Here is a 23,518-nt window from a genome sequence, read left to right on the forward strand (position 1 = left end):
CCAGAACTCCCTGAGGGTCCAGAGGTTAGGACTCTGACTTTCCACCACAGGGGGAACAGACTGGACCCCTGGTAGAACTAAAATCCAGCATGTTCTACTCAAAGCAAACAAACAAAAACGCAGTCTCCTCGCCCTTCCAATCTGATCTCTTCTGGCTTTGGGGAACACATCCAGATGTATGTTTATCTTGCCTAACAGAACCTTTCTTAGTGTTTACAGTTTGGCATTTCTGTCACACTAATTTTCCGGTTTTGAATGAGTGAAGTGAGTTTTCTAATTGACGCGCTTGTAACATTCATACAAGAAAACGACAGTCTACCAGATGGCAAGTGAGAATTAATGAGAGGGGAGAGAAGTTAGCTGCCCAGTGATCTTTAAATCAATGACTATAAGAGTGAACGCGTTTCGGAACGCGCAGCTGACAAGCGGATGCCGCGGGAGGCTGCAAAGCAGAGCAGCCACCCCCACCTGTTCAACTGGAAGGAACCTGGAGGCCGGTCCGCCCCAGGTCAGCCCTGAGTGGTCCCCACGACCGGACCGCCCAGGTCGGTTCTTCTCGGCAGGTCGCAGCCCGCGTGCCTCCACAGGCATCTGAGCCGCCGGAGGCACCTGGATCTGGAGGTACCTGGGGTACCACGACGCCGCCGTCGGAGAAGCGTCCTCCGAGGGGGCGAGTGGAGGCGCCGCCGCAGCACGCCCACCCGGGGGCACCACTCGGCGAGCCCACCAACGCGTGACCCCGCGGCGCCAAGCCCACCCGGGCCGCCTCTTGTGCGCCCTCGCGATGCGCGCCCCTCTAGCCTCCGCTGCCGCCTCCCCTCAGGGCCGCCCGTGGAGCACGCGCACCCCGCCTAGGGCCGGGAGAGGACGCGGGCGCGGGCGGCGCGGGAGGAGGAAGAACCTCGAGCGGAAGGCGCGCGCGGGACGACGCGGCAGCGGCAGCAGCGGTGGCGGTAACCCGCTGCCGTTAGGCCCGCCCTCGCCCAGCCCCCCGCGCTGCGCACCTCCCTCGCCCCGCCCCCCGCGGCCCGGTGGCCAATCATAGCGCCGCGCACGTGACGAGCGCTGCCTGCGATGACCTCATCCCTGGTGTGGGATGACGTCAAATTCAAGATGGATGGAATCACAGCGGCAGCGGCGGCTGCGGCGCGCGCGAGCCGAGTGTGAGCGGAAAGGGGCCTGGCGTCTGCCTCGGGGCTGAAGACCGGTGAGTAGCTGTCACGCCCCTCGCCCCAGGAGAACTGCGGGGCTCGTGGGAGGCCATAGCCTCCCCGCAAAACGCGGCCTTTCCTGACGTAACTCTGAGGTGATCTCTCTCCTCCTTTTTCTCTCCGCCAGCGGGTTGCGGGTTCCGAGCGCTTCTGCGCGTGCGCCGGGCCCGGCTCTCACCGAGCATGCCCCGGGCTCCCACGTAGCCGATTGTGCCTTCACACTGCGCATGCTCTTTGCCCGCACTTGGCCTCGCCCTCGCCACTGCGCACGCTCCATCCCTCACTGGGCTTCCCTCGCCGGGCCGGGCTCCCCTCCGCCGGGTGGTTGGGGTGCCTTCCGGCCGAGGGCGCGTGCTCCGTGCCGGGCAGGCGTGGAAGCCGGCCGGTGTCCACCAGGGCGCGCGAGCATACGCGGAAGCTGGGGTGCGGGGGAACCCGCACCTGTCGCGGCCCGCACCCCCGCCCCACCGCCCCCTCGAGTCCCGCCTGGCGGCCAGCGGCACATCCAACCAGTGACCCAAGTGGACTGGTCTCCCCGCCCCGTCCCCCGACCGACCCCTCCGGGAGGACCCGGCTCCCCGACTTTCCACCGCTGGTCGCGAGCGTCGTGCTGGAATGCGGATTCCCCCCGCCCCCAATTCAGAAAACTCCGGTCCGCAACCTGCGGGGGGGGCGGGGGGGGGAGGGGAGTTGTTGAGTCCCGACCTGTCGCGCTGGTAACCCCGCCCCAGCGACCTCCTCTGTCGGCGTCCCCGACATCTTTTCTCTCATCGCCCAGACCCCTCACTTGGAGCAAGTTCACTGACTCACTACAGAAGAGCATGCCCTTGACCGCAGGAGCGCTCCGCGGTCCTTGCCCTTCACCCGGGTTGGTACGCAGTCAGCCCGCAGCACTGCGTGGCTTCTATAAGAAGCCCCTCGAGCAGCACGTTAGCGGGCGGGGTAATTTTAGAGACAGGTTCTCCGGCGGGATGGCCTGGCAGTGAGAGGTGGGGGAAGCGTTAACCAGACCACGCACGGTCTAGCAGCCTAGGGGTCTTGGTGCCGAAGGTCAGGCGCGGCTCACGGCTAGCATCTGAGGGCACCAGCGTGTTCAGCAGAGTCCATGAGTGTTCGTAACGCTGACCCTGAGTCATCCAGACGGAGCCTGCATTGTGTACTGTTTCCTTGTTTGGAAGACAGTGGGTTAATCCATTTTAGATTACTCCTTGACGGTTATTTTCGAGATCTTTTACCCTCTGATGTTTGGAGTTAAATCCTTCATCCACCTTAATGAGTAATAGTCGTTACATTTGAATTTGAGAATCGCTAAATATCGATGTTAAAAAATAAAGTAGAAATTTGGGGCACTGGTTTTCTTAAAAATAACTTGAGGTTTAATTCATTCTTCCTGTTAACACTATTCCGCGTTTAATGTGCTTCATTCTGTGGAAATAGAAGTTGGAAAGGCTATGACCCCCACCTTTGAGGAACTTAAGATAGTTTACGGCAGGGCCTATTAGGTGTCTAACAGAAGAGGGGCCAAGTTATTGAAGAGAGTGAGTGTCTGGGTTAGCGGGAGATGAGTGAGGAACCATTTCACTTGGCCACAGCGTCAGTGGGGTTGAGGAGAGCAGACTCTAGAGCTGTTTATGAGCAGGGCTTGACAGGCTGGGTCACTGGCTAGAAAGGAAAGAGAAGAGGTTTCTAGTTTGAGAGACCTGCTGGTTGGCAGCATACCAAACTAAATGGAATATGTAAAGGCCAGCAGATGTGGGGGTCAGAGTTAGGATCATACGTATGGTTCTGGACAAGGGGCATATCCTGTAATGGAAGAGTCCTAAGAAGTCTAAGCAGGAGTGCAGAGTTGGGAGTCATTGGCCAGTAGGATTTAAGGCCACAACCACTCATACCAAAAGCAAAGATAGCTGCCACCTGCAGCTCTCCCGGCCCAGCCCAGGTCTCGAGCCTTCCTGATGGTTTCGCTCTTTGTCCAGGAGGCACCTGTTGGACCTGCGTGAAGCGTTAGGAATACACAGCTAAAAACAAGGGTTCTTCCTTTCATGGACTCTCATGAGAGGGTAGATGTGGAGGCAGGTAACTTAAGATAGCTATGTTACTGAAGAAGAATGAGGTGCTGTGGCCAGGAGCCATCTGTGGAGCTTTGCAGAGGCAGTGACGTTTGGATCTTTCTGTAGAAGTTCTACAAGTGAAGGAAAGGTAAGAAAGACAGTGGGTGGAAACTGTGCACGTGGGTAGGGTAAATGCTCACCTGCATGCTGTCCAGTAGGGGTGGGGAGGTGAACTGTGATCAGAATATGAAGACTCTTGTGTGCCAGTCTGGAGAGTTTGGTTGGGTTTTATCTAGGGAGCAATAGAAAAATCGATACAGTATTCTAAAGGGCACTAATGGGACTAGCTCTGCTTTAGGAAAACAAATAAAAGGCACAGTTTCCACTCCTGCATCTAATTAGAGTGTCAAGAGTCCAGAAAAATCAACAGATATTTATTGTTGTGTAAGGTACCATGTTGGGCATTGTGAAGAGTATCAAAAGACATTAAATAGAGTCTTAACCCTTAAATAGCTTACAGTTCTGCTGGGAGAAGAGACAGCTAACAGTACACGGCACTGAAGAAACACTGTGGAATAATACTGGAGTTGAAAGGTGTTTGCTTGATACAGACAGCAGTGGTCCAGGAAGGTGTGTGTAGTGTAGTGATCTAGGGCAGCCATAACAGAGCACCACAAATCAGGGGCCTTGAACACCATTCTGGAGCCTTGAAGTCCAAGATGAAGGCTTTGGCAGGGTCGATTTCTCCCGAGGCCTCTCTGCTCAGCTTGTGGATGGTCGTCTTTGTGTTTACAAAGTCTCTGTCGCTGTCTGTGTCGTTATCCCCACCTCTTACAGAAACACCAGTCTTGTTGGGTTAGGGCCACCCTTACAGCTTCATTGTAACATCTGATCTCTTAGGAGACCCTGTCCCCATATCCACTTATATTCTGAGGTGCTGGGGTTAGGACCCTGTGGGACAGTCCAGCCCATGACTGAAGGTTTAATGGAGGAAATGGGCTTTGAGCTGAGCTTGGAAGAGTGAGTGAGGTTCAGCTGAGCAGTGTCAGAGGAGGGGTCAGAGGACCTCTGGGACATTGCACATTGGATAACAGAAGAGGCAAGACCTGCAGGTCGTGTCTCAGAGACAAAGTATCTGAAGCAGGAAGTTATCACAAGGCAATAACTAAAGCAAAGAGAATTTAAAAGTAGTTTGAAACCAGATTGATAGAACCCTGAAGTCCATGTTTTTAAAAATTTGCGTTTTAACCTATGAAGAGCCATTGTTTTCATCATTCTGTTTCTTTTTACCGAGGTCTTAGGTGTCAGCTAAGCCGTGACGTCAAGGCCTTTCCCTACCACCTTCTGCGAACCCTGGTTACTCCCCCAAGTTCCAGCACCCTGTTTATTACCTTGTAGCTCTTAACAAAGTCAGAGTTACCTTCTTTGTTTCCTTGTTCACTGTCTGATTTACCCCACAAGAAAGTGGGGGCCTTGTCTGTCCTATGCACCTCTGTATTCCTTATGTCTAATTGCGCCTTGCACATAATAGCTCAGTAAATAAGCTGAGTTAATGATAGTAATACTTAATGCGCACATCCAGGGAATGATCAGAGCTTTGTTTTAAGAAGCCAATCTGGCAGCAGTAATAATGAAAGGTGGATTTGGAGGGCATGATAGGAAGAACCTAATACCACTTGAAAATATGTTGGGGTCCTTTTGTAACAAGAGCAGAAACTGACAGACCAGCTTAAATAGAAAAAGAAATTGACTTTAAAAGTGGAGGGTTGCTCTTGAGGGTGAAGGAAAAAACAAAGAGTGGGACCAGGAAGGATGAAAACCAGGGTAACTGCAGGAGTCTGGATAGTGGGCACTGCGGGCTGCATTTTCGGGCTGTGACTGAGATGCACCGGCTCCACTCGGTTCTGCCTTTGTTGTTCTGAGCCCATTTTTCAAAAGAGAGTGTCCTAGCAGACTTAGCATTGGTGGTGTAGCCAGCCCTGAGAGAGGCCCGACAGACCACTCAGGATGGAGCGCTCTAGTGCAAGGAGCACTGGCTGCCCAGCGGCCAGTGCCAAGCAGGAGCTGCTTTAGTTGATGAGACGCATTCTCCTGGTCGTGGCCAAGCGCACACCTTAGACCGGATCAGACCCTCTCTAGGGAGACTGGGCATGTGGGGAAATGGGACCCAAGGCAGTGACATCATTGCTCTCCAAGGGTCAGATCAGCCAGGCCCGCTTTGAAATCTGAGGAGCTGTCGATGGTGTCTGGATGTCTGCATTATCTCCAAGTGAGCCATGATAAGACCTCACCTCAGAGCCGACTTCCTGTCACCATCTCACAGTGATATCAAGGAGAGTCAGGGCTGAGCCCAGAGGTAAGGCTGTGGGGGTGAACAGTGTGTGTTTATATTACAGAGTCAAATGTAGATGCTTTGTTTTTCTGTTTGCTTTGTAGGACTATATAAGCAATCTCCAACATTCCAAAGCATTGTGTGCCCAGAGTTCAGCTTCACATTAATGTTTTGGATGTAAAGAGATATTTCCCTACAAATCTGGTAGCAAGGGTTTTATGAGCTAGTCTAGGAGCAAATTTGATTTGCAGTGTACCTTTAGCTCTGGTGCCAGTCTGGGCATTAGTCTCCAGAAGCTGGTTGGTGTGAGGTTATCTGGCCCCTCATCTCTCGGCCCTCATCCACCTCCCAGTTTCCTTTTATCCAAGTGTCAGCTCTGCTTTGCTTTCTTTTGTTTATAGCCCCAGAATGTTCTATAGTCCAAAAGTGCCTACCCTTCCGCCATCTCCTTAAAAATCTTAGCTTCCTGCAGTTGGTATAAAGAGGGAATTATTTGCATTGAATTAACTTATATTAAGATGTGGAGTCTCCGTCTTAGCACACGGTCCCTGAGGACTTTGAGGTGATGGTATGGAGTAGTTTTCTGGAATCCAGTTGTGAAGGGCATTGAAGCTTTTCTAGGGAACTGGAACTTCAAACCAGGGGCTTCTGGGGTTTTGAAGCCCTGGGCTGGCACTGTTAGATGCATGTTTCTGGGAAATGTCTACAATACAGTGAAGAGTGGAGTCTGTGGTAACATAACCATCCAGTGAGCACCTAGTCCCCATCTTTACTCACATCCCCACCATTCACTCGTCTACCCTCCCACCCCTGAGCCAAGTTAACTGCTTGCTTAAAATCATTATTCTCATAGCACTTTTTGTATCCTTATGTGTCTTTCCTACTGTGGAAACTTTCAGGAAAGGAAGAGAAGGATGAAGTCAAGTGCCAGCTTACAGACAGGAAACACTGTATGTACCGGAAACTTGCAGACATACTGCGTTTGTTGTCCTTCATAAGAATCCCGTGGGGTGGGCAGCCGTTAGTCTCATTGAATAAGTTAAGGAAACTTGTACTCAGGTCTAGTGATGGCAAAGCCAGGATTTGAGACAAGTAGATGACTTTGAAAGTCTTTCCCATGGAGCTGTAGTGACTGCCATGGAGTGTTAACTGTAAAGATTTTCTCATTTTGAAATATCAGGAAACAACATGAAATAGACACAATTCAGGCAGAGTTTGGGAGGATTTCTGTTCAAGGACCCAAGTGGTAAGCAAGCCAGCCCTGCTTCAGAGTCTGCTTTTCCTAGGGGAATTCCTCCGAGCTTTTTCCATAGGGAAGGGACCTTTTTTCCCCTGTTTCACCCACTTTTCTTGTAAGAGGGCCAAGGTTTCCCCTGTGACTGCAGCAGTGTTGGGCACTCCTGCACTGGGGCCTCTGGAGACGAGCAGTGGGAGGGAGGGGCCGAGTCACAGCGCGTGTCTATAGCAGAACCATCAGACCCAGGATGCCCTGTGTGTCCACAATTAAAACATACTGAGTGATGAGGGCTTGATGAGTCAGCAGATTTATGAAGGAGAAAGTACCTCCAGCACCAAAACTGGCCTTCTCTGAGGGCGAAGAGTCAAAAAGGCAGGTGGTTTTGAGAGTTCAGTCTGCATATCCACCAGCCACAAAGGGTGTGATTATCACCCTAATCTTGATTATCACATGACACTCAGTAGGCATGATCTCTGTTGCCTGCATTCTTAGTGTAGCATTTTATATTTTTAATAAAGTTCTTAGGCTCAATAAGTACACCTACTGTGTCATGAAAACACTAAAGTCCACAATGATCGTTGTTTGCCGCTAGACCCGGGAGGGGCTCCGTTGTTAAGCTTTGACGATTGAATGGAAAGGTGACAGCAAGGGCTTCTGCATGACGGATGACGGTGAGGAGTCTGCGCTGCTGTGCCTGCATACCCTTCCCATCCCCAGCACCCAGAGCCCTTGGTCTGTCTCCTGAAGAGGATGGGAGGGGTCACTGTCCTCCAGTGACCCTGGAGGGGCCTTACTCATGCTCCCAGGGCCTCATGCCTCCACCCGCTCCACAGCCTCATCACCTGCCCTCCTTTGCATGTGTCTTTTGCTCCCCCAGGCACTTGGTCTTGTCTCTGTGTATTGGACACACTGCTCCTGTCCTTGATATGTCCTCCACCCATCCTTCCTGCCTCCCACATTTTAGCTTCTCCAGGAAACTTCTTTTGTGGAATGCCTCCCCAACCTTCCTCTCACCTGGACCCAGTGCCTCACCTCTGCTCCTGTCTGTATCTCTGCACCCTGCCACCTGCGTTTACACACCAGAGTGTGTGAGGGATCGATTTGTCCTGTTCCCACGCAAGACTGAGAGGCAGGCAGGACCATGCTTGTCAAGACTGACAGCCTCCCTGTCTGGCCAGTTCTGGCACACACTAGACAGGCGCCCGGCCTTGAGGAGCGTGCAGCATGATGACTAAGAGCACAGACTCTGGGGCCAGGCTCCCAGCCCTACTGTCAGTTGAGTGGGTGACCTTCGGCACACTGCCCCGACTCTCGGTGTCTGGGTTCCCTGATTGGTGAGACAGGGATGATGACAGTGCCTATTTCAGATGTTTATGTGAGAACTAAGAGAGGGAACTAGAGGTAGGGTGGTGTGTGGGTGGAAAGATCTTCCTTGGCCTCTGGAGCCAGGTCACCTGGTGAGAATTCTGCTCTGCTCCTCACTGTCTGCAGACTTGAGCAAGATACCTCACCTCATGTGCCTTGGTTTTCTCAGCTGTAAAATGGGGATCATAGTAGTACAACCTCCTCGGGTTGGTGTAAATAATGAGTTTAATAATGTAAACACAAAAGATGTTTACAGTAGTGTGTTTACAGCAGAGTAAACCCTCAGATGTCAGCTGTCACTCATGTCTGATCAGTGTCTAGGGAATGGAGTGGAAAACCAGCACCTGGAGGTGTTCTGCTCTGGTTGTCGGGTTTGGACACATTTAGCTGCTTTTTAAGCAGGGCTCTCATTGATAATTGTAAATGATGGCTAGAATTAAGTGAATAGATTTCAACTCCAAATAATTTTCCTGGACAGTGACTATTCCTCTTAACAACCCAGCTGTTAGTGACAAAGTTGACTTTTCCCTAATTCCGTTTCATCCAAGGAGTATAGAAGCCTGTGGTTTAGGGATTAGAAGCAGTTACTTAGAACAGAAATACAGGTCATGATAATTGGAAGGGAGACAAGGAAACTTTTCTGAACAATTAAAAGTGAGAAAATGTAGGAGTAGGGAGCAGATGGTGTGTGGGTCAGCACTGCTTTCTGTCCAGGGACGCAGAACATCTCACTTGGTTTTGTCTTCACACAGTCCCTTGATTTTTTCGTTTGGGTTCCCCCAAAAGCCAACCCTGAGACACGGATTCAGATTGAGATATTTATTTGGGAAGTTACCCCAGGCAGCACAGGAAAGCTTGTAGGGAAAGTGGAGCAGGAAAGGGTGCCCCCAAAGGGTTCCTTAAACGACCAGGTTCCTGTGCATGTTTAGAATATCTAAATAAATTCCCAAAAAAATTTTGCACCAGTTTTTCTGTCAAACTTCATCTCAGGTAAGGACATCCTTCCAGTTCTGGCAGAAACCTTGGAGACACTTTATCTCCTCCCCTTCCTATCCTCTGCAGTCAATCCTTTAGAAATTCTAATGGTTATCTTTGCATCCACTCCTGCCACCCCAGTCCAGGCACCACGCTGTCTGGCATGTATCCCTGCAGTGGACTCTCAGCTGGCTTCCCAGCTTGCAGCCTCTTCTGTGCTCCATTCTTTGCAGCATAACCAGTGGAATCTTTTTGAAACAAAATTCAGGTAGTTGTCATTCCTCTGCTCAGAATCTTCCAGCAGCTGCCCTAGTAAAAAGTGCAGTCCTTCCAGTGGCCCACCCAGCCCTGCACGATGCCTCCTCACGCTCCTTCAGCATCCTCCTCCACAGCTCCCTCAGCTCTGCTCCAGCCCTGCTGTGACCTTGTCTTCCCTTTGCCTGTGTGCCCTCCCCTTGGTGATCCTCAGGGCCCATCCATGTGTCTTCCAGGCCGCCTCAAATGCTATTTTGTTGAGTGAGTGAATCAGTGAATGATATGTGAAGTTCCTGTAGTGTGTTATAGGTGCTGAATAAATGGTAGCAATTATGGTTTTCTCCTTTAACTCTCAGTAGCATTATTAATACTATCATTATTTTAGGTGGGGAAACTGAGGCTCAGAGAGCTCTAGCACCTTAGCCTAGAGCTGTGCTGTGCTTAGTCGCTGAGTCACGTCCAACTCTTTGCAACCCCATGGACTGTAGCCCGCCAGGCTCCCCTGTCCATGGGGATTCTCCAGGCAAGAACACTGGAGTGAATTGCCATGATCTAGGGGATCTAGAGCACTGACATTTAACTGTATTAACTCTGAGCCACAGGAAGGAATGTACTGTAGTCAGTCCTCCATATCCATGGGGTTCACATCCATGGACTCAATCAACTGCAGATGGAAAATATTCAAAAAGAGAAAAATCCAGGTAGTTCTAAAGTGCAAAACTTCAGTTTGCTGCTCACCAGCAATTATCTAAGTATCATTTACATCATGTTAGGTATCATTGATGTAAGCATCTAGAGATGATTTAAAGTGTTTGGGGGGATGTGCGTAGCTTATATGCAAATACTGCACCATTTTTATAGGAACTTGAGCGTCTCTGAATTTTGGTGTCCGTAGAGCCTGGAACCAGCCCTCTGTGGATACCGAGGGAAGACTACATCAATTTTAAATTGATTTTAAGGAACCCTTTTGGAAAGTACTTGTCCAGACTTTCGATTTTGCATCTCCTGAGCCTCTCTGTCCCTGAGGCAACATCTGAACTAGCTGTCTCAAAAATTATTTGCACTAAAAATCGTTCTCAGATTGCAGCTAAGTTACGAGTGTAGCATTTATAAGCTTATTTTTTTCTCTGCTGACCTCTGTAAATGATGGAGGATTTCTTTGCACATAATTAGATGTGTGAGTACAGTGTAGTAGGATTAAGGAAGAAATTTAAATGGCTATCAGAAAAAAAGAAGGGAAAATGTCTCTCTGAGGCACTCACCATCAAGGTGAAACGATGCCAGGCAAGACTGAACAGCGACTCAGCGCAGGTTGACCGAGGCAGTTGTCTATGTACAAGCTACAGGCCCCGAGCTTCGTCCCTGGAAGCAGAGCCTTGCCTCTGTCAGTCGAGTCAGCACCACAGCAGGAAACCAGGGCAGCAGGGAGGGAGACCTGGGGCCACCAGACACTGGTCACTCCAGGTGGCAGCCTCTGTGGCTTCTGCTGAAGACCATAGAGGCTGTCAATTCAGTCACTTAGTTGTGTCTGAGTCTTTGTGACCCCCATGCATGACAGCACACCAGGCTTCCCTGTCTATCACCAACTCCCAGATCTTGCTTAAACTCGTGTCCATCAAGTCTGTGATGACATCCAGCAGTCTCATCCTCTGTTGTCCCCCCCTCCTTCTGCCTTCAATCTTTCCCAGCATCAGAGTCTTTTCCAGTGAGTCACTTCTGCACATCAGGTGGCCTAAGTATTGGAGTTTCAGCTTCAGTACTTCCAATGAATATTCAGGACTGATTTCCTTTAGGATTGACTGGTTTGATTTCCTTGCAGTCCAAGGGACTCTTAATCTTCTCCAACACCACAGTTAAAAGCATCAATTCTTCAGTGCTCAGCTTTCTTTATCGTCCAGCTCTCACATCCATACATGACTACTGGAAAAGCCATAGCTTTGACTAGATGGACCTTTGTGGGCAAAGTAATGTCTCTGCTTTTTAATACATTGTCTAGGTTTGTCATAGCTTTTCTTCCAAGGAGCAAGTGTCTTTTAATTTCACGGCTGCAGTCACCACCTGCAGTGATTTTGGAGCCTAAGAAAATAAAGTCTGTCACTGTTTCCATTATTTCCCCACCTATTTGCCATGAAGTGATGGGACCAGATGCCATGATCCTAGTTTTTTGAATGTTGAGTTTTAAGCCAACTTTTTCCCTTTCCTTTTTCACTTTCATCAAGAGGCTCTTTAGTTTTTCTTCGCTTCCTGCCATAAGGGTGGTGGTATCTGCATATCTGAGGTTATTGATATTTCTCCCTGAAATCTTGATTCCAGCTTGTGCTTCATCCAGTCCAGCATTTCACATGATGTACTCTGCATAGAAGTTAAATAAGCAGAGTGACAATATACAGCGTTGATGTTCTCCTTTCCCAATTTGGAACCAGTCCTTTGTTTCATGTTCAGTTCTAACTGTTGCTTCTTGACCTGCATACAGATTTCTCAGGAGGCAGGTATGGTGGTCTGGCATTCCCATCTCTTTCAGAATTTTCCACAGTTTGTTGTGATCCTCACAGTCAAAGGCTTTGGCTTAGTCAATAAAGCAGAAGTAGGTTTTCTTTTGGAACGCCCTTGCTTTTTTCGACGATCCAGCAGATATTGGCAATTTGATCTCTGGTTCCTCTGCCTTTTCTAAATCTAACTTGAACATCTGGAAGTCCTCTGTTCACGTACTGTTGAAGCCAGCCTTGGAGAATTTTGAGCATTACTTTGCTAGCCAGGTGAGATGAGTGCAATTGTGCGGTAGTTTGAGCATTCTTTGGCATTGCCTTTCTTTGGGATTGAAATGAAAACTAACTTTTTCCAGTCCTGTAGCCACTGCTGAGTTTTCCAAATTTGCTGGCATATTGAGTACAGCACTTTAACAGCATCATCTTTTAGGATCTGAAATAGCTCAGCTGGCATTCCATCACCTCTACTAGCTTTGTTCATAATGATGCTTCCTAAGGCCCACTTGACTTCACATTCCAGGATTTCTGGCTCTAGGTGAGTGATCACACCATCATGGTTATCTGGGTCATGAAGATCTTTTTTGTGTAGTTTTTCTGTGTATTCTTGCCACCTTTTCTTAATATCTTCAGCTTCTGTTAGGTCCATACCATTTTTGTCCTTTATTGTGCCCATCTTTGCATGAAATGTCCCGTGGGTATTTCTAGAGGGATACTGAGAGGGTGTGGACCAGAGGCTGGGTAACCAGTAAAAGCTGATCCTTTGAAGCCAGAGGAGAACCTGCAGGTGTGCTGGGTGCCATGTCTGTGTATCGATAGTTTGCCCTCTAGAGAATGGTTAAGACTCTCTGAACAATCTTAGTTACTCTGAATCCATTTTATATTAAAAATAAATGTCTTAAGTATTTTAAAGAAGAGATGGCATTGTAAAACCAGCCCAAAGAGATGAGATGATGTTATGGCAGCAGCTGCCTGAGAGAAAGATTTGGAGAGTCAAGCATCGTCTCTGTGTGAAATGGCTTCATCTTCATCAGAAGTTAATCTAGACACTTTTATTCTGAATTAAATGTCTAGTAACCCTGCAATTTGTGAAAATTAATGGCACATTTGTCAAGCCCTTACCAGGTATGAGATTCAGGCTCATGTAATTTTCAGTGCAGCCCTAAAGGAGGGCACAGTTGTTACGGTCTTGTGTGAGGGACCTGATGATCCCAGATACTAGTTGACCACAAGGGCGGAGCCAGCACCCAGCCACTAGGCCTTGAAATCTCACCTACAGACTTGAAGAGTCTCAGTGAAATCTCAAGTCAGACCCCTTAGGTTTAGAGTTAGTATAATTAAGTTTAGATCCAGGCTAAAGTTTCCATTGTGCTATTGTTGAAAGTGTAATTTGGTAAGAATTAGTATTCGGATTACATGGTGTTCAGCATAAGAAACTAAAGAAACTTTTCTTTATATATTTCTAACTTTTTTAAACACGTTGATGCAATAGTAATTAGTAAATGATTTCTCTTTCCAAATTCTTACCTGTTTTTGCGACCTCTACAGCCTATTGTTAATTCACATTGTGTTTAATCATATCCAGTAATAAAACTGTTTCCTTTCAGAATTGTGGACTAGGATTTGGTACTTCATTCTTACTCTGATCTAATAAGGAATAGAATTAAGCATTAAATGCATAAGGGCCCTAAATAATAAACCTTGTTTTCAAATATTGCTTCTCTACATACCCGCCAAGTTCTAGCTGCCTTTTTGATGGTATGAAACGCTTGTTACAGAGACTTACTTCCTCAAGTTCATCAGTCTTAATGATCGATGACCTACTTAAGCCGTAATACTTGTTTCTTTGTATTTCCTGTGTTATTTAAATAAGATTATTCATCCAGAAGTTTTTGTCAGGCCACAGTCTGCTAAATATTGACACCGGTGAGAAGACAGCTGCTGTTCCCTGCCCTTGAGGAGCCCTCACAGGGGGAGCATCGCACGGCCTTGTTCACAGTGACTTTGTCTGTCTTTCAGATAAGGCCGAGCATGGAGGGGCTGCTGCACTACATCAACCCCGCACACGCCATCTCTCTCCTCAGCGCCCTCAACGAGGAGCGGCTCAAGGGGCAGCTGTGCGACGCACTCCTCATCGTGGGTGACCAGAAGTTCCGAGCTCATAAAAACGTCCTGGCCGCCAGCAGTGAATACTTCCAGAGCTTGTTCACCAACAAGGAGAACGAGGCACAGACTGTATTCCAGCTGGACTTCTGTGAGCCAGATGCTTTCGACAACGTCCTGAACTACATCTATTCTTCGTCTCTGTTCGTGGAGAAGAGCAGCCTGGCTGCCGTGCAGGAGCTCGGCTACAGCCTGGGCATCTCCTTCCTGACGAACATTGCCTCCAAGACGCCCCAGGCCCCCTTTCCCACGTGTCCCAACAGAAAAAAGACTTTCACCGAGGATGAGGAGAACACTTCTCAAAAGAGAAGCGTCATCGTTTGTCAGAGCAGGAATGAAGCCCCTGGGAAAGCCGGGAGTCAGAACACCCCTGAGCTGAGCCACCCTCCCCTGCCCTCCCCAGGCATCGCGGTCAAGGCAAACGCCAGTAAGCCCCCTGGCCCCAAGCCCACGGAGCCCCTGCACCACGTGGCTCCAGCTGAAAAAAGCTGGCCGAAAGATGGCCCCGTGGTTCTGGCGAGGCCGCCTGAGCTCGCCGGGCCTTCAGAGGAGCCAAGCCGGGGTGGCCTGGCCAAGCGGGCCGTGGCACCGCCTTCGAAGTCCCCGCTGGACCGGGCGGCCGTGGACGAAAGACCAGGCGCCAGCACCCTGCTCCCCAAAGGCGTGGCCGTGGAGCTGGCGCTGCGGAGCCCGCGGCCGCCCGTCCTATCCCTTCGGGGCTCGCCCGAGACGCCCTTCCTGCTGAAGGAGGCGGGCCGAGGCAGTGGGCCGGGGGAGGACCGGAACCTGCTGTACTACTCCAGGCTGGGGCTGGTCATTCCAGCCGGAGCGCCGGCGCCTGGGGCCCAGGGTGTGGACCGCAGCGGCCCGCTCGTCAAGAGCCTCCTGCGCCGGTCGTTGTCCATGGACAGCCAAGTCCCTGTGTACACACCCACTGCCGAGCTGCAGCCTTCCCCAGGCGCGGGCTCGGGCGATGTGGCGGGCAGCGTGCTCTGCGCCTTCTCTTCTCAGAGGCCGCCCTCCAAGGACGGGGGCGAGACAGCGGCCCCCGACGCCCGGGCCCCTGCCCCACAGCCTCACCGCCTCAGGTCCTTTAGCGCCTCTCAGCCGGCTGAGCGGCCGGGGGCGCCCCCGGGGCCGGAGGTGCGGGTCAAGGCCGAGCCGCGCAGCCCCCCGGAGCCATGCGACATCATTCGCGTCACCGTGGGGGATGCCGCGGCCGCCACGAGAGACCTGGCCCTACAGACAGAAGACGACCAGAAAGACCCCAGCAGACTCCCGGCCAAGAGGCGGTTCCAGGCGGACAGGAGGCTGCCGGCCAAGCAGCCCAAGGCTGAGAGCCCAGGTTCACCGGGCTCGGGAGACCCCCGTGAGGAGGGCTCGAGCCCATCTGCCCTCCAGGCCGACTTCCCAGGCTCTGACTTGAACAAAGACGAATTCGGTGAGTTGGAGGGCACGAGACCAAACAAAAAGTTTAAATGCAAACATTGCCTTAAAATCTTTAGATCCACGGCGGGCCTGCATCGGCACGTGAACATGTACCACAACCCCGAGAAGCCGTACGCCTGCGACATCTGCCACAAGCGCTTTCACACCAACTTCAAAGTGTGGACGCACTGCCAGACGCAGCACGGTGTGGTGAAAAATCCGGCTCCGGCCGCCAGCTCCCACGCTGTCCTGGATGAGAAGTTCCAGAGGAAGCTCATTGATATTGTGCGAGAGCGGGAGATCAAGAAGGCGCTGATCCTGAAGCTGCGGCGCGGCCGGCCGGGCTTTCAGGGCCCTGGCAGCTCCCCAGCGCAGGTCCTCAAGCGGGGCCTGCGCTCTCGGGCCAAGGGCGCGTATGTGTGCACGGCCTGCGGGAAGGCCTACCGTTTCCTCTCACAGCTCAAGCAGCACGTGAAGATGCACCCGGGGGAGAAGGCGCTTGGGGCTGCCAGGGCCGCGCGGCCCAGGGAGCGCGTGGCCGCCGGGGGCGCAGCGGGCGGCCCGGAGCTCTATCTGTGCCGCCTCTGTAACGCCAAGCTCTCTTCTCTCCTAGAGCAAGGCAACCACGAGCGCCTGTGCCGCACCGCTACCGTGTGCCCCTACTGCAGCCTCAGGTTCTTCTCGCCCGAGCTCAAGCGCGAGCACGAGGGCAAGTGCGAGTTCCGCAAGCTCACGTGCCTGGAGTGCATGCGCACCTTCAAGTCGGCCTTCAGCATCTGGCGGCACCAGGTGGAGGTGCACAATCAGAACAGCATGGCCCCGGCCGCCGGCACCTCCCCACCCCGGCCTGACCTCAATGGCGAGGCCACCGGCCCTGTCCGGCCCCCTGTCCCGCCCGAGCCTGGCCGAGCCGACCACGCGGCCCCTGCCACCAAAGACGACCCCACGGGGAGCGGCCGCGGCCCTGAGCCTGTGAACTTTGACTCCGAAGACTCCACCTGCCTCCCCGAGGACCTCAGCCTCTCCAAGCCGCTGAAGATCCAGGTCAAAGAGGAGCCACCGGAGGAGGCCGAGGAGGAGGCGCCCGAGGCCGGCGCGGCCCCCAAGGACCTGTGGCCCTGCGAGAAGTGCGGCAAGACCTTCCCGGCACCTAAGCAGCTGGAGCGGCACCAGGAGCTACTGTGCTCTGTGAAGCCCTTTATCTGCCACGTCTGCAACAAGGCTTTCCGCACCAACTTCCGGCTCTGGAGCCACTTCCAGTCCCACATGGCCCAGGCCTCCGAGGACCCTGTGCACCGGGAACCCGAGGCTGGCCCGGGCCCCGCCGGCTCCCCGTCACCACCCCCGCTGCCCCCGCCGCTGCCCAAGATCCAGCCCCTGGAGCCCGACAGCCCCACAGGCCTGCCTGAAACCCCCACTCCCACCGCCGACAAGCTGTTCGCTCCCCGAGAGTCAGACACGCTGTTCTACCATGCGCCCCCCCTCTCCGCCATCACTTTTAAAAGACAGTTCATGTGTAAGCTCTGCCACAGGACATTCAAGACAGCCTTCAGCCTCTGGAGCCACGAGCAGACCCACAACTGAGACTTCTCAGCCCTGGAGACAAGAGCTGGTCTCCAGACTTCAGCCCGAGTCATGAACTGTGTCAAAAAAAAAAAACAAGATATTTTTTAAAGAAGAATAATAAAGGTTGCAAATTATTATGCTTGAATATAAGTTTGAGGTAAACTGATATAATGAGAAATGTCCTTACTCAACCTAGGAAAACTCCGCACAGCCTTGTGCTTCTGGACCTTACAGCAACGCCTTTATTACTGTGGAAGCTTGTTCTCGGTTGTCTGCATGGTTGCGCATCCCATGGTGTCAGTATAATCTACTTGAGGTGGTTTGGGTTTTTCTTACTGATTTTCAGTTATTGAAACACTATGAAAGTATTTCTTTAGATTCTATGAAGAAACCTAAGTTCGTGCATCTTAGCCATGTTCTCAAGTCCAAACACACGAGAACAAAGTGGAGTAGTTTGCAGTATTAAGATCCTAGAGTACTTCAGCAATAAAATTAAAAAAAAAAAAAATAAACCTCAACTTTAATAGATATCCTGACACTTGATAAAAATAAATATTTGGTATTTTGTGGTTATTTAGAACCTTTTTTGTATGAAAATTGTGAGAAATTAAAATCAGCAATAGTAATACTTAGGTTTATATAAAATAACAAAAAACTTGCTCTTGGGTCATTTCATATAATTAGTGATGGAAGACTCAGGAAAGGAAAGCATGGAGATTTCTGGAAGCCCTCCACCTTGGTTTCCAAAGTGGTGGTGGTGGTGGGTGTGGTGGTCAGAGCACCCACCAGGGCCCCAAATTCAGACCAGCATCAAGGGGCTGTGCAGGTTTGCTTCCCCCCGTTTGTGCCATCACAGGTTGAAGCTCCGTGTATTAGGGACAGAAAACAGTTAGCATACGGCACAAATTTTGAATTTAATGTTAGTATAACAGGTAAAGTCAGGACATGTGCTCACACAGCACCCCCCAGAGTGAGTGCAGCTGCTCTAAACCCCGAATTACTGTTCACTTTCAGAGACACTTGAAGCAGAGGGAGGAGCCACACCACGGTCTCCACACCCTTTTCAAGAACAACCTGTACAGTCATCAGTTTTCCTGCCTCTTTGTGTTGTGATTTCTGTTAGGATTTTTTGGAGTTTACAGTGGTAAAATGTCCATAGTGGAACCATCCTTCTTTAAGGCACTGCTGAATATTTCGTAAATATGTGTGAAAGTAGTCTCAAGGGTCCACATTTAGTTTCTGCTACTTATTTTGGCCCATAGTGCTTGGGCTTCTTTTTTTGTTTTCCTATTTTGTATAAATTGTAATTTAAAGCCTTTGAGTCGGTATAATCCAGAGTTCACTGGGACGCTTAAAAAGGAAAAGAATTTTATTTCGTTGGCCGGGGTGGGGAAGTGAGATACATAAAAGTAGGAATATTGTTGAAACCCCTAAATTCTTTCAAAGTAATGATGGACCTTGATGGTAAAGCCTCCAAGTTTATTAACTTTTTTGCAAGCTCTTTTTTCAGATAAGAAAATCAACTACTGTGACTGAGAAATACTCTACCGAGTACTTAAACTGGTCCTCTGGCAGAAGTCTGTTCATAGTCTCATAACCCACATTCCATATCAACAGTAGGAAAGAGATTCTTACTTTTTTATTGAAACACAAGCATTTTTATAAAGTTCTAATTGACTTTGTATATTGTAGAAACTACATATGCAATTTTGCCTTTTATTCTTTCATTTGGAAACTATCAAAAGTCCCCAAATGTGGTTACTTCCTAGTTTTGTTCTTAAATTTGGTGGAGAAAATAAAATTAAGTTGCCATTATTGATTATTGCCATCTTTAGATTTCCTTGAACAAACCTATGCGTTTTAAAGACAGAGTGAGAGCATGTGGTTTTCTGTGAAGCGTTAGGATAGGAGTTCATTCCCTGGATAATGTGGTGTTTCTCACTCTGAACACCCTGGTAGCTGTCACTTCAAAAGAAGACACTTCCCTCCAGAGTAATGCTTTCTTATGGCGCTGGAGGCTGGGTGGATAATTCCCTGATTCATGGGATCTTGGCTTTGTAAACTCAGTATCCCAGGACTTGAACCTTTATGCTACATTTTTGAAGATTTTTTAATAACATTAATTAGTAAAAAAAAAAAAAATATTTTTGATCTAAATATAGGCTCCGCATATCTGTTAGATTTTAAAAATTGCCAGTGTTTTGTCTTGTCCACATTTTTGTCTAGGCAAGGAACATAAGTTTTCAAATAAAATTTTGAACCAAAAACATTTATAATGCAGTTCTGGTTTTTCTATTATTTTTTATACTGTACCTTAAAAGCATTAGGCTTGGAAGAGTTTATTTTGGTGGTCAAAAAATAGGCTTCCTCTCATTTGACTATTTTAAATGTTAAGATGTAAAATAATGAAAGATAAATTGCTTTATTCAGTAAAGTGTTTTTTTAAGACTGTTTAACTCAGCCTGTTGTTATAAGACAAATTGGTCTTTTCATGCTGAAATGCGCTAGCTAGTAAAGATATTCTTGAAAATCTTTTTTTTTTTTTTCTGATTGTAATTAATTTTGGGAAATGTAGAAAGCTCCTTAACTCCTTTGTACGTATTCAGGATGCCTGCCTTTTTATGCAATTGTGGAAAGAATGTCAGATGTTTTAATATATTCTTTGTTAATCTGAAAACTTGTTATCTGATCATTTTCTTCATTTGGGGGGAGGGAGGAACACCACAAAAAGGGCATTTTTTATCAAAATAAGTAATGGAGGTAACAAATCTTGTACATTTTTTTAATAGTAAAAATATTTAAAGAGTAAGAGACTATTCACTTTTAGAACTGGTTATGGTTAATATGCGTTTATAACTTTGTCAAAATATACAACCAACAGTTTGAGTGATGTTGTCTGCATCTGTAGGGAGATGGATGTGGTTCCTGGTTTTCTGTTTGGGAACAGATCATCCCAGCCTTCTCTTAAAAAATATAACCCCAGCACTTAATCGGTGATCATCTGGTCCACACATAGCACCCATGGGTGCTAAGAGTAGGAACTGAGACCGGAATAAAATGTGCCCTTCAATGGAGAAAAGAGGTGTGTTCAGGCCAACCCTGTGGTTGGATGAGGGAGGGACAGGAATGGACTGGTCCAAGTCGGCCTTTGTTCCCTCAAACTCTGTGTGTGTGTGTGTTTGTGTGTGTGTTTATACAACCATAATCTGGAACTTTAGAAAGTAAAATTATTTTCATTTCTTACTGCAAAAATAATTACATGTCATTCGTAACAGGTTTCTTTATAAATTGCACTAATTAATATTGGAATGTTACAAGTCAGTTTATCAATTTCTGATGTCTCTTTGATGTTTTTTGCAATAATTGTGAAAAGCATTATTGATTTCAGTAATGCTAGCACATATCTTTAATAAGTTCTTTAACACTGGCTTTTTTTTAAGTTTTACACATAGTTTTTTCTCTTGTGGCTTTAGCACTTTAAGGAGTTTGGCGTTTGCATAGTTTCTGGTGTGCTTCCTGGGTATGCGCCAGGGCGTCACGTTGCCATGTGACTGGAGAAAACTCATGGTCTGTCTTTAGATTCTGGAGGAGAAAAAAAATGAGTCTATGTCAGGTTTTTTAAAAATCCCATTTAGAGGCAGTCATTTGGGAACCAAAGTATTTTACTGTAAATCTTTAAAAGCATTGAATTCAGTGCTCTTTAGTCATTTATTCGTGCTGTCCAGATTTTCCACAAAGTTATACTTGGTTAATTTGCAAAAGTGATAATTTCTTCTTGACATTAATCCAAGACTGTTTCAAAATTTTTATTGAATAAATGCTTATTGCTAAAAGAACAACAAATGTGGTTTTATAACTGTGTGTATTTTGTTTCATATGCCTCAGCAGAGAAATCATTGTTCAGTTTTATTTAGGAATAAGCTTTTTTGGACTGAAAATTCATAGTGAAATAGGATTCTATCTAATGTTAAGCCATCGCTTCTTTGTATCCAGTTGTCTGTTTACTTTGCTTAAATCTCAACTAAGATTGAGTGGAGTCAATAAATTTGTACTGTATTTTGTTTTGAGTTGTCTCATTGGTATGTTTTGGACTTGAATGATATAATAGTTTATGGAAGCTGAGATAAAGCCCTTGCCACCCACATAAGAGCTGTGAGAGAGATTTCATCCCCCCCACCGCTCCAGGTGGGTTAAGCTTAAGTTATTCAGGCACCACAGATACATAGTAAAACCCATAAGCAGCAGTATTTGCCTGTCCACCTTTTCCTTTACTGTCCAGATGGGTAGTTTTTAATGTGATTGTGGGGATAAATGCATAAAAAAGGACATGTTTATTAGCACCCTAGTTTTGTTTCACATTTTAAGGGATTCCACATAGCATCTTTTATCATTCTAATCAGGCTCTTCCAGAACACCCAAGGTGTGCTCATTCTAAGATGTTAGCCTAAGTGAAGAGCTGGGGTGATCAAGGCCAGTTCCCTTCACCTGGGCTTGCCCTCACGTCTTCTCAAGGTTTTGTTTTCCCTGCCTGATACCCCAGACTAGCTTTTCTAGGGATCCTCTATCTAAAAGTTATGAACACACTGCACCAGGTGTAAGTGATTTAATCTTTATTTTAATCCACCTTAGCCCTGCTGTTCAATTTGCCTCCGAATGTTGTTTCCTTAAAAAAAAAAAAAAAAAAAAAAAGCTTAGGTTTGCCCTTTGTTCTTAGTAATCACAGGCTTTCTGAGGTTGGCACAGTGACACTCCTGTTGCATCCTTGGTCTTGGGCACACACTCAACAGACGCTTGTGGTGGCAAAAGCATGACATTACATGTCTCCAATATGTAACACTTTCCTGGCTGGAGGCCCAAATCTTGGCTCTGTGAACCATGGAAGTGGAGTGGCAGGTATACCTCCTACAAGGCACTTGTCTGGAGAAAATGATTCCCCATGTTGTCACAGAAGCACTTTAAATAGAAACCCTGCTGTAGCATGAACTTGGCTATCAGCCCCCAACCTTGGGGTAGAGTCCTGGGCCCCTGTGTTGACCTCGTGGTAATGAAACAGGAGGGAAGGAGGGCAGGACACAACTTTAGAAAGAATGAGGTAACCCGAGGACACAACATAAACCCATTAGAATCAAGTGGGCCCAAGATGGCAGACAAGATAACTTCGACTAGACCTTGATTCTCAATCAGCAAGCTAAATGACACACCCAGAGGCACCATAACAGTCCCAAGGTAAAGACCAAAAAGTGGGCAGTGGCCCAACTCTTGGAAATCTCCACCCCTTCCCCAACATAAAGACCATAAGGAAAGCTGAGTGCCAAAGAATTGATGATTTGAACTGTGGTGTTGGAGAAGACTTGAGAGTCCTTTGGACTGCAAGGAGATCAAACCGGTCAATCCTAGAGGAAATCAATCCTGAATATTCACTGGAAGGACTGATGCTGAAGCTGAAGCTCCAATACTTTGACCACGCAGTGGGAAGAACTGACTCATTGGAAAAGACCTTAATGCTAGGAAAGATTGAAGGCAGGAGAAGGGGACAACAGAGGGTGAGATGGTTGGATGGCATCACCGACTTGGTGGACAAGAGTTTGAGCAAGCTCTGGGAGTTGGTGCTGGACAGGGAAGCCTGGCGTGCTGCAGTCCATGGAGTCGCAGAGTCAGACACTACTGAGCAACTGAACTCCCCAAAATACTTGGAATAATCCTCCCACTCATTAGCCTATGAAATTACCCAGCCCATAAAAACTAATCACGCCACATTTCAAAGCCATTGCACTCTCTGTCTGTGATGAACCACAATCTATCTGTGGAGTGTGTTTCTCTCTAAATAAATCCACTTTTTACCTTTCACTGTGTCTCTCACTGAATTCTTTCTGTGATGAGACATCAAGAACCTGAGCTTCATTAGGTCCTGAAACCAGATTTGTGATCTCAGTTGGGAGACCATGGGTTTTGGCTGGGATTGAGTCCCAGTCATGTGAGTTCAAGTCCCAAGAAGGGTTTTGGCCAGGCTGGAGTCCTGGCCATGTGGGTTTGAGTCCCAAACTGAGTTTTGGCTGGGTTCAAGCCCCAGCATGTGGGTTCAAGTCCCAATCTGAGGTAGATGGTTTCAACAATACAAACCTGCTTTTCACCCAGCCAAATGTCTCAGATCCCACTTATTGTGGTTGACATCATTTCTTCCAAGAAGTACTTCCCTTCCTCTGTCTGCCCACTCCTCCCACTCCAACCCAAAGCAGCTGTCCTCCAATGTGTTCTCATAAAACTCTGACATGACCCTGCCATCCCTCTACCACCTCTGTCTCACCAGGTATGGCTCCTCAGGAAAGGCCCAAGGGTGGAGGCTGTTATTACCCATCTGTGTTTCCAGGGCCAGGCAAGGGAAGGGTTAACTATTTGATAAATACAGCAAAAAATCTTGCCCAAGATGAGAGACAACCAGACCGTTGGTTTTC

At 48.4% G+C, this 23,518-nt stretch overlaps 1 protein-coding gene across 5 annotated transcripts; it reads left to right on the top strand.

The window, feature by feature from the left end:
• Positions 1 to 1,057: 1,057 nt before the first annotated feature.
• On the top strand, positions 1,058 to 21,127 carry ZBTB21 (zinc finger and BTB domain containing 21). 5 transcript variants are annotated; one of them, XM_043874575.1, is made up of 3 exons: positions 1,058 to 1,207; positions 13,929 to 15,513; positions 16,114 to 21,127. In XM_043874575.1, the coding sequence occupies exons 2-3, from the start codon at positions 13,941 to 13,943 to the stop codon at positions 17,082 to 17,084; spliced, it is 2,544 nt and encodes an 847-aa protein (XP_043730510.1). In that variant the 5' UTR covers positions 1,058 to 1,207; positions 13,929 to 13,940; the 3' UTR covers positions 17,085 to 21,127. The 5 variants fall into 5 exon arrangements, with proteins under 5 accessions (XP_043730510.1, XP_043730509.1, XP_043730505.1 ...); XM_043874574.1 differs by having other exon boundaries at positions 13,929 to 14,671; positions 14,771 to 21,127; XM_043874570.1 differs by having other exon boundaries at positions 13,929 to 21,127.
• Positions 21,128 to 23,518: the final 2,391 nt, after the last annotated feature.

This window comes from Cervus elaphus, chromosome 19, assembly GCF_910594005.1.
Source record: "Cervus elaphus chromosome 19, mCerEla1.1, whole genome shotgun sequence".
In the NCBI taxonomy this organism is placed as follows: domain Eukaryota; kingdom Metazoa; phylum Chordata; class Mammalia; order Artiodactyla; family Cervidae; genus Cervus; species Cervus elaphus.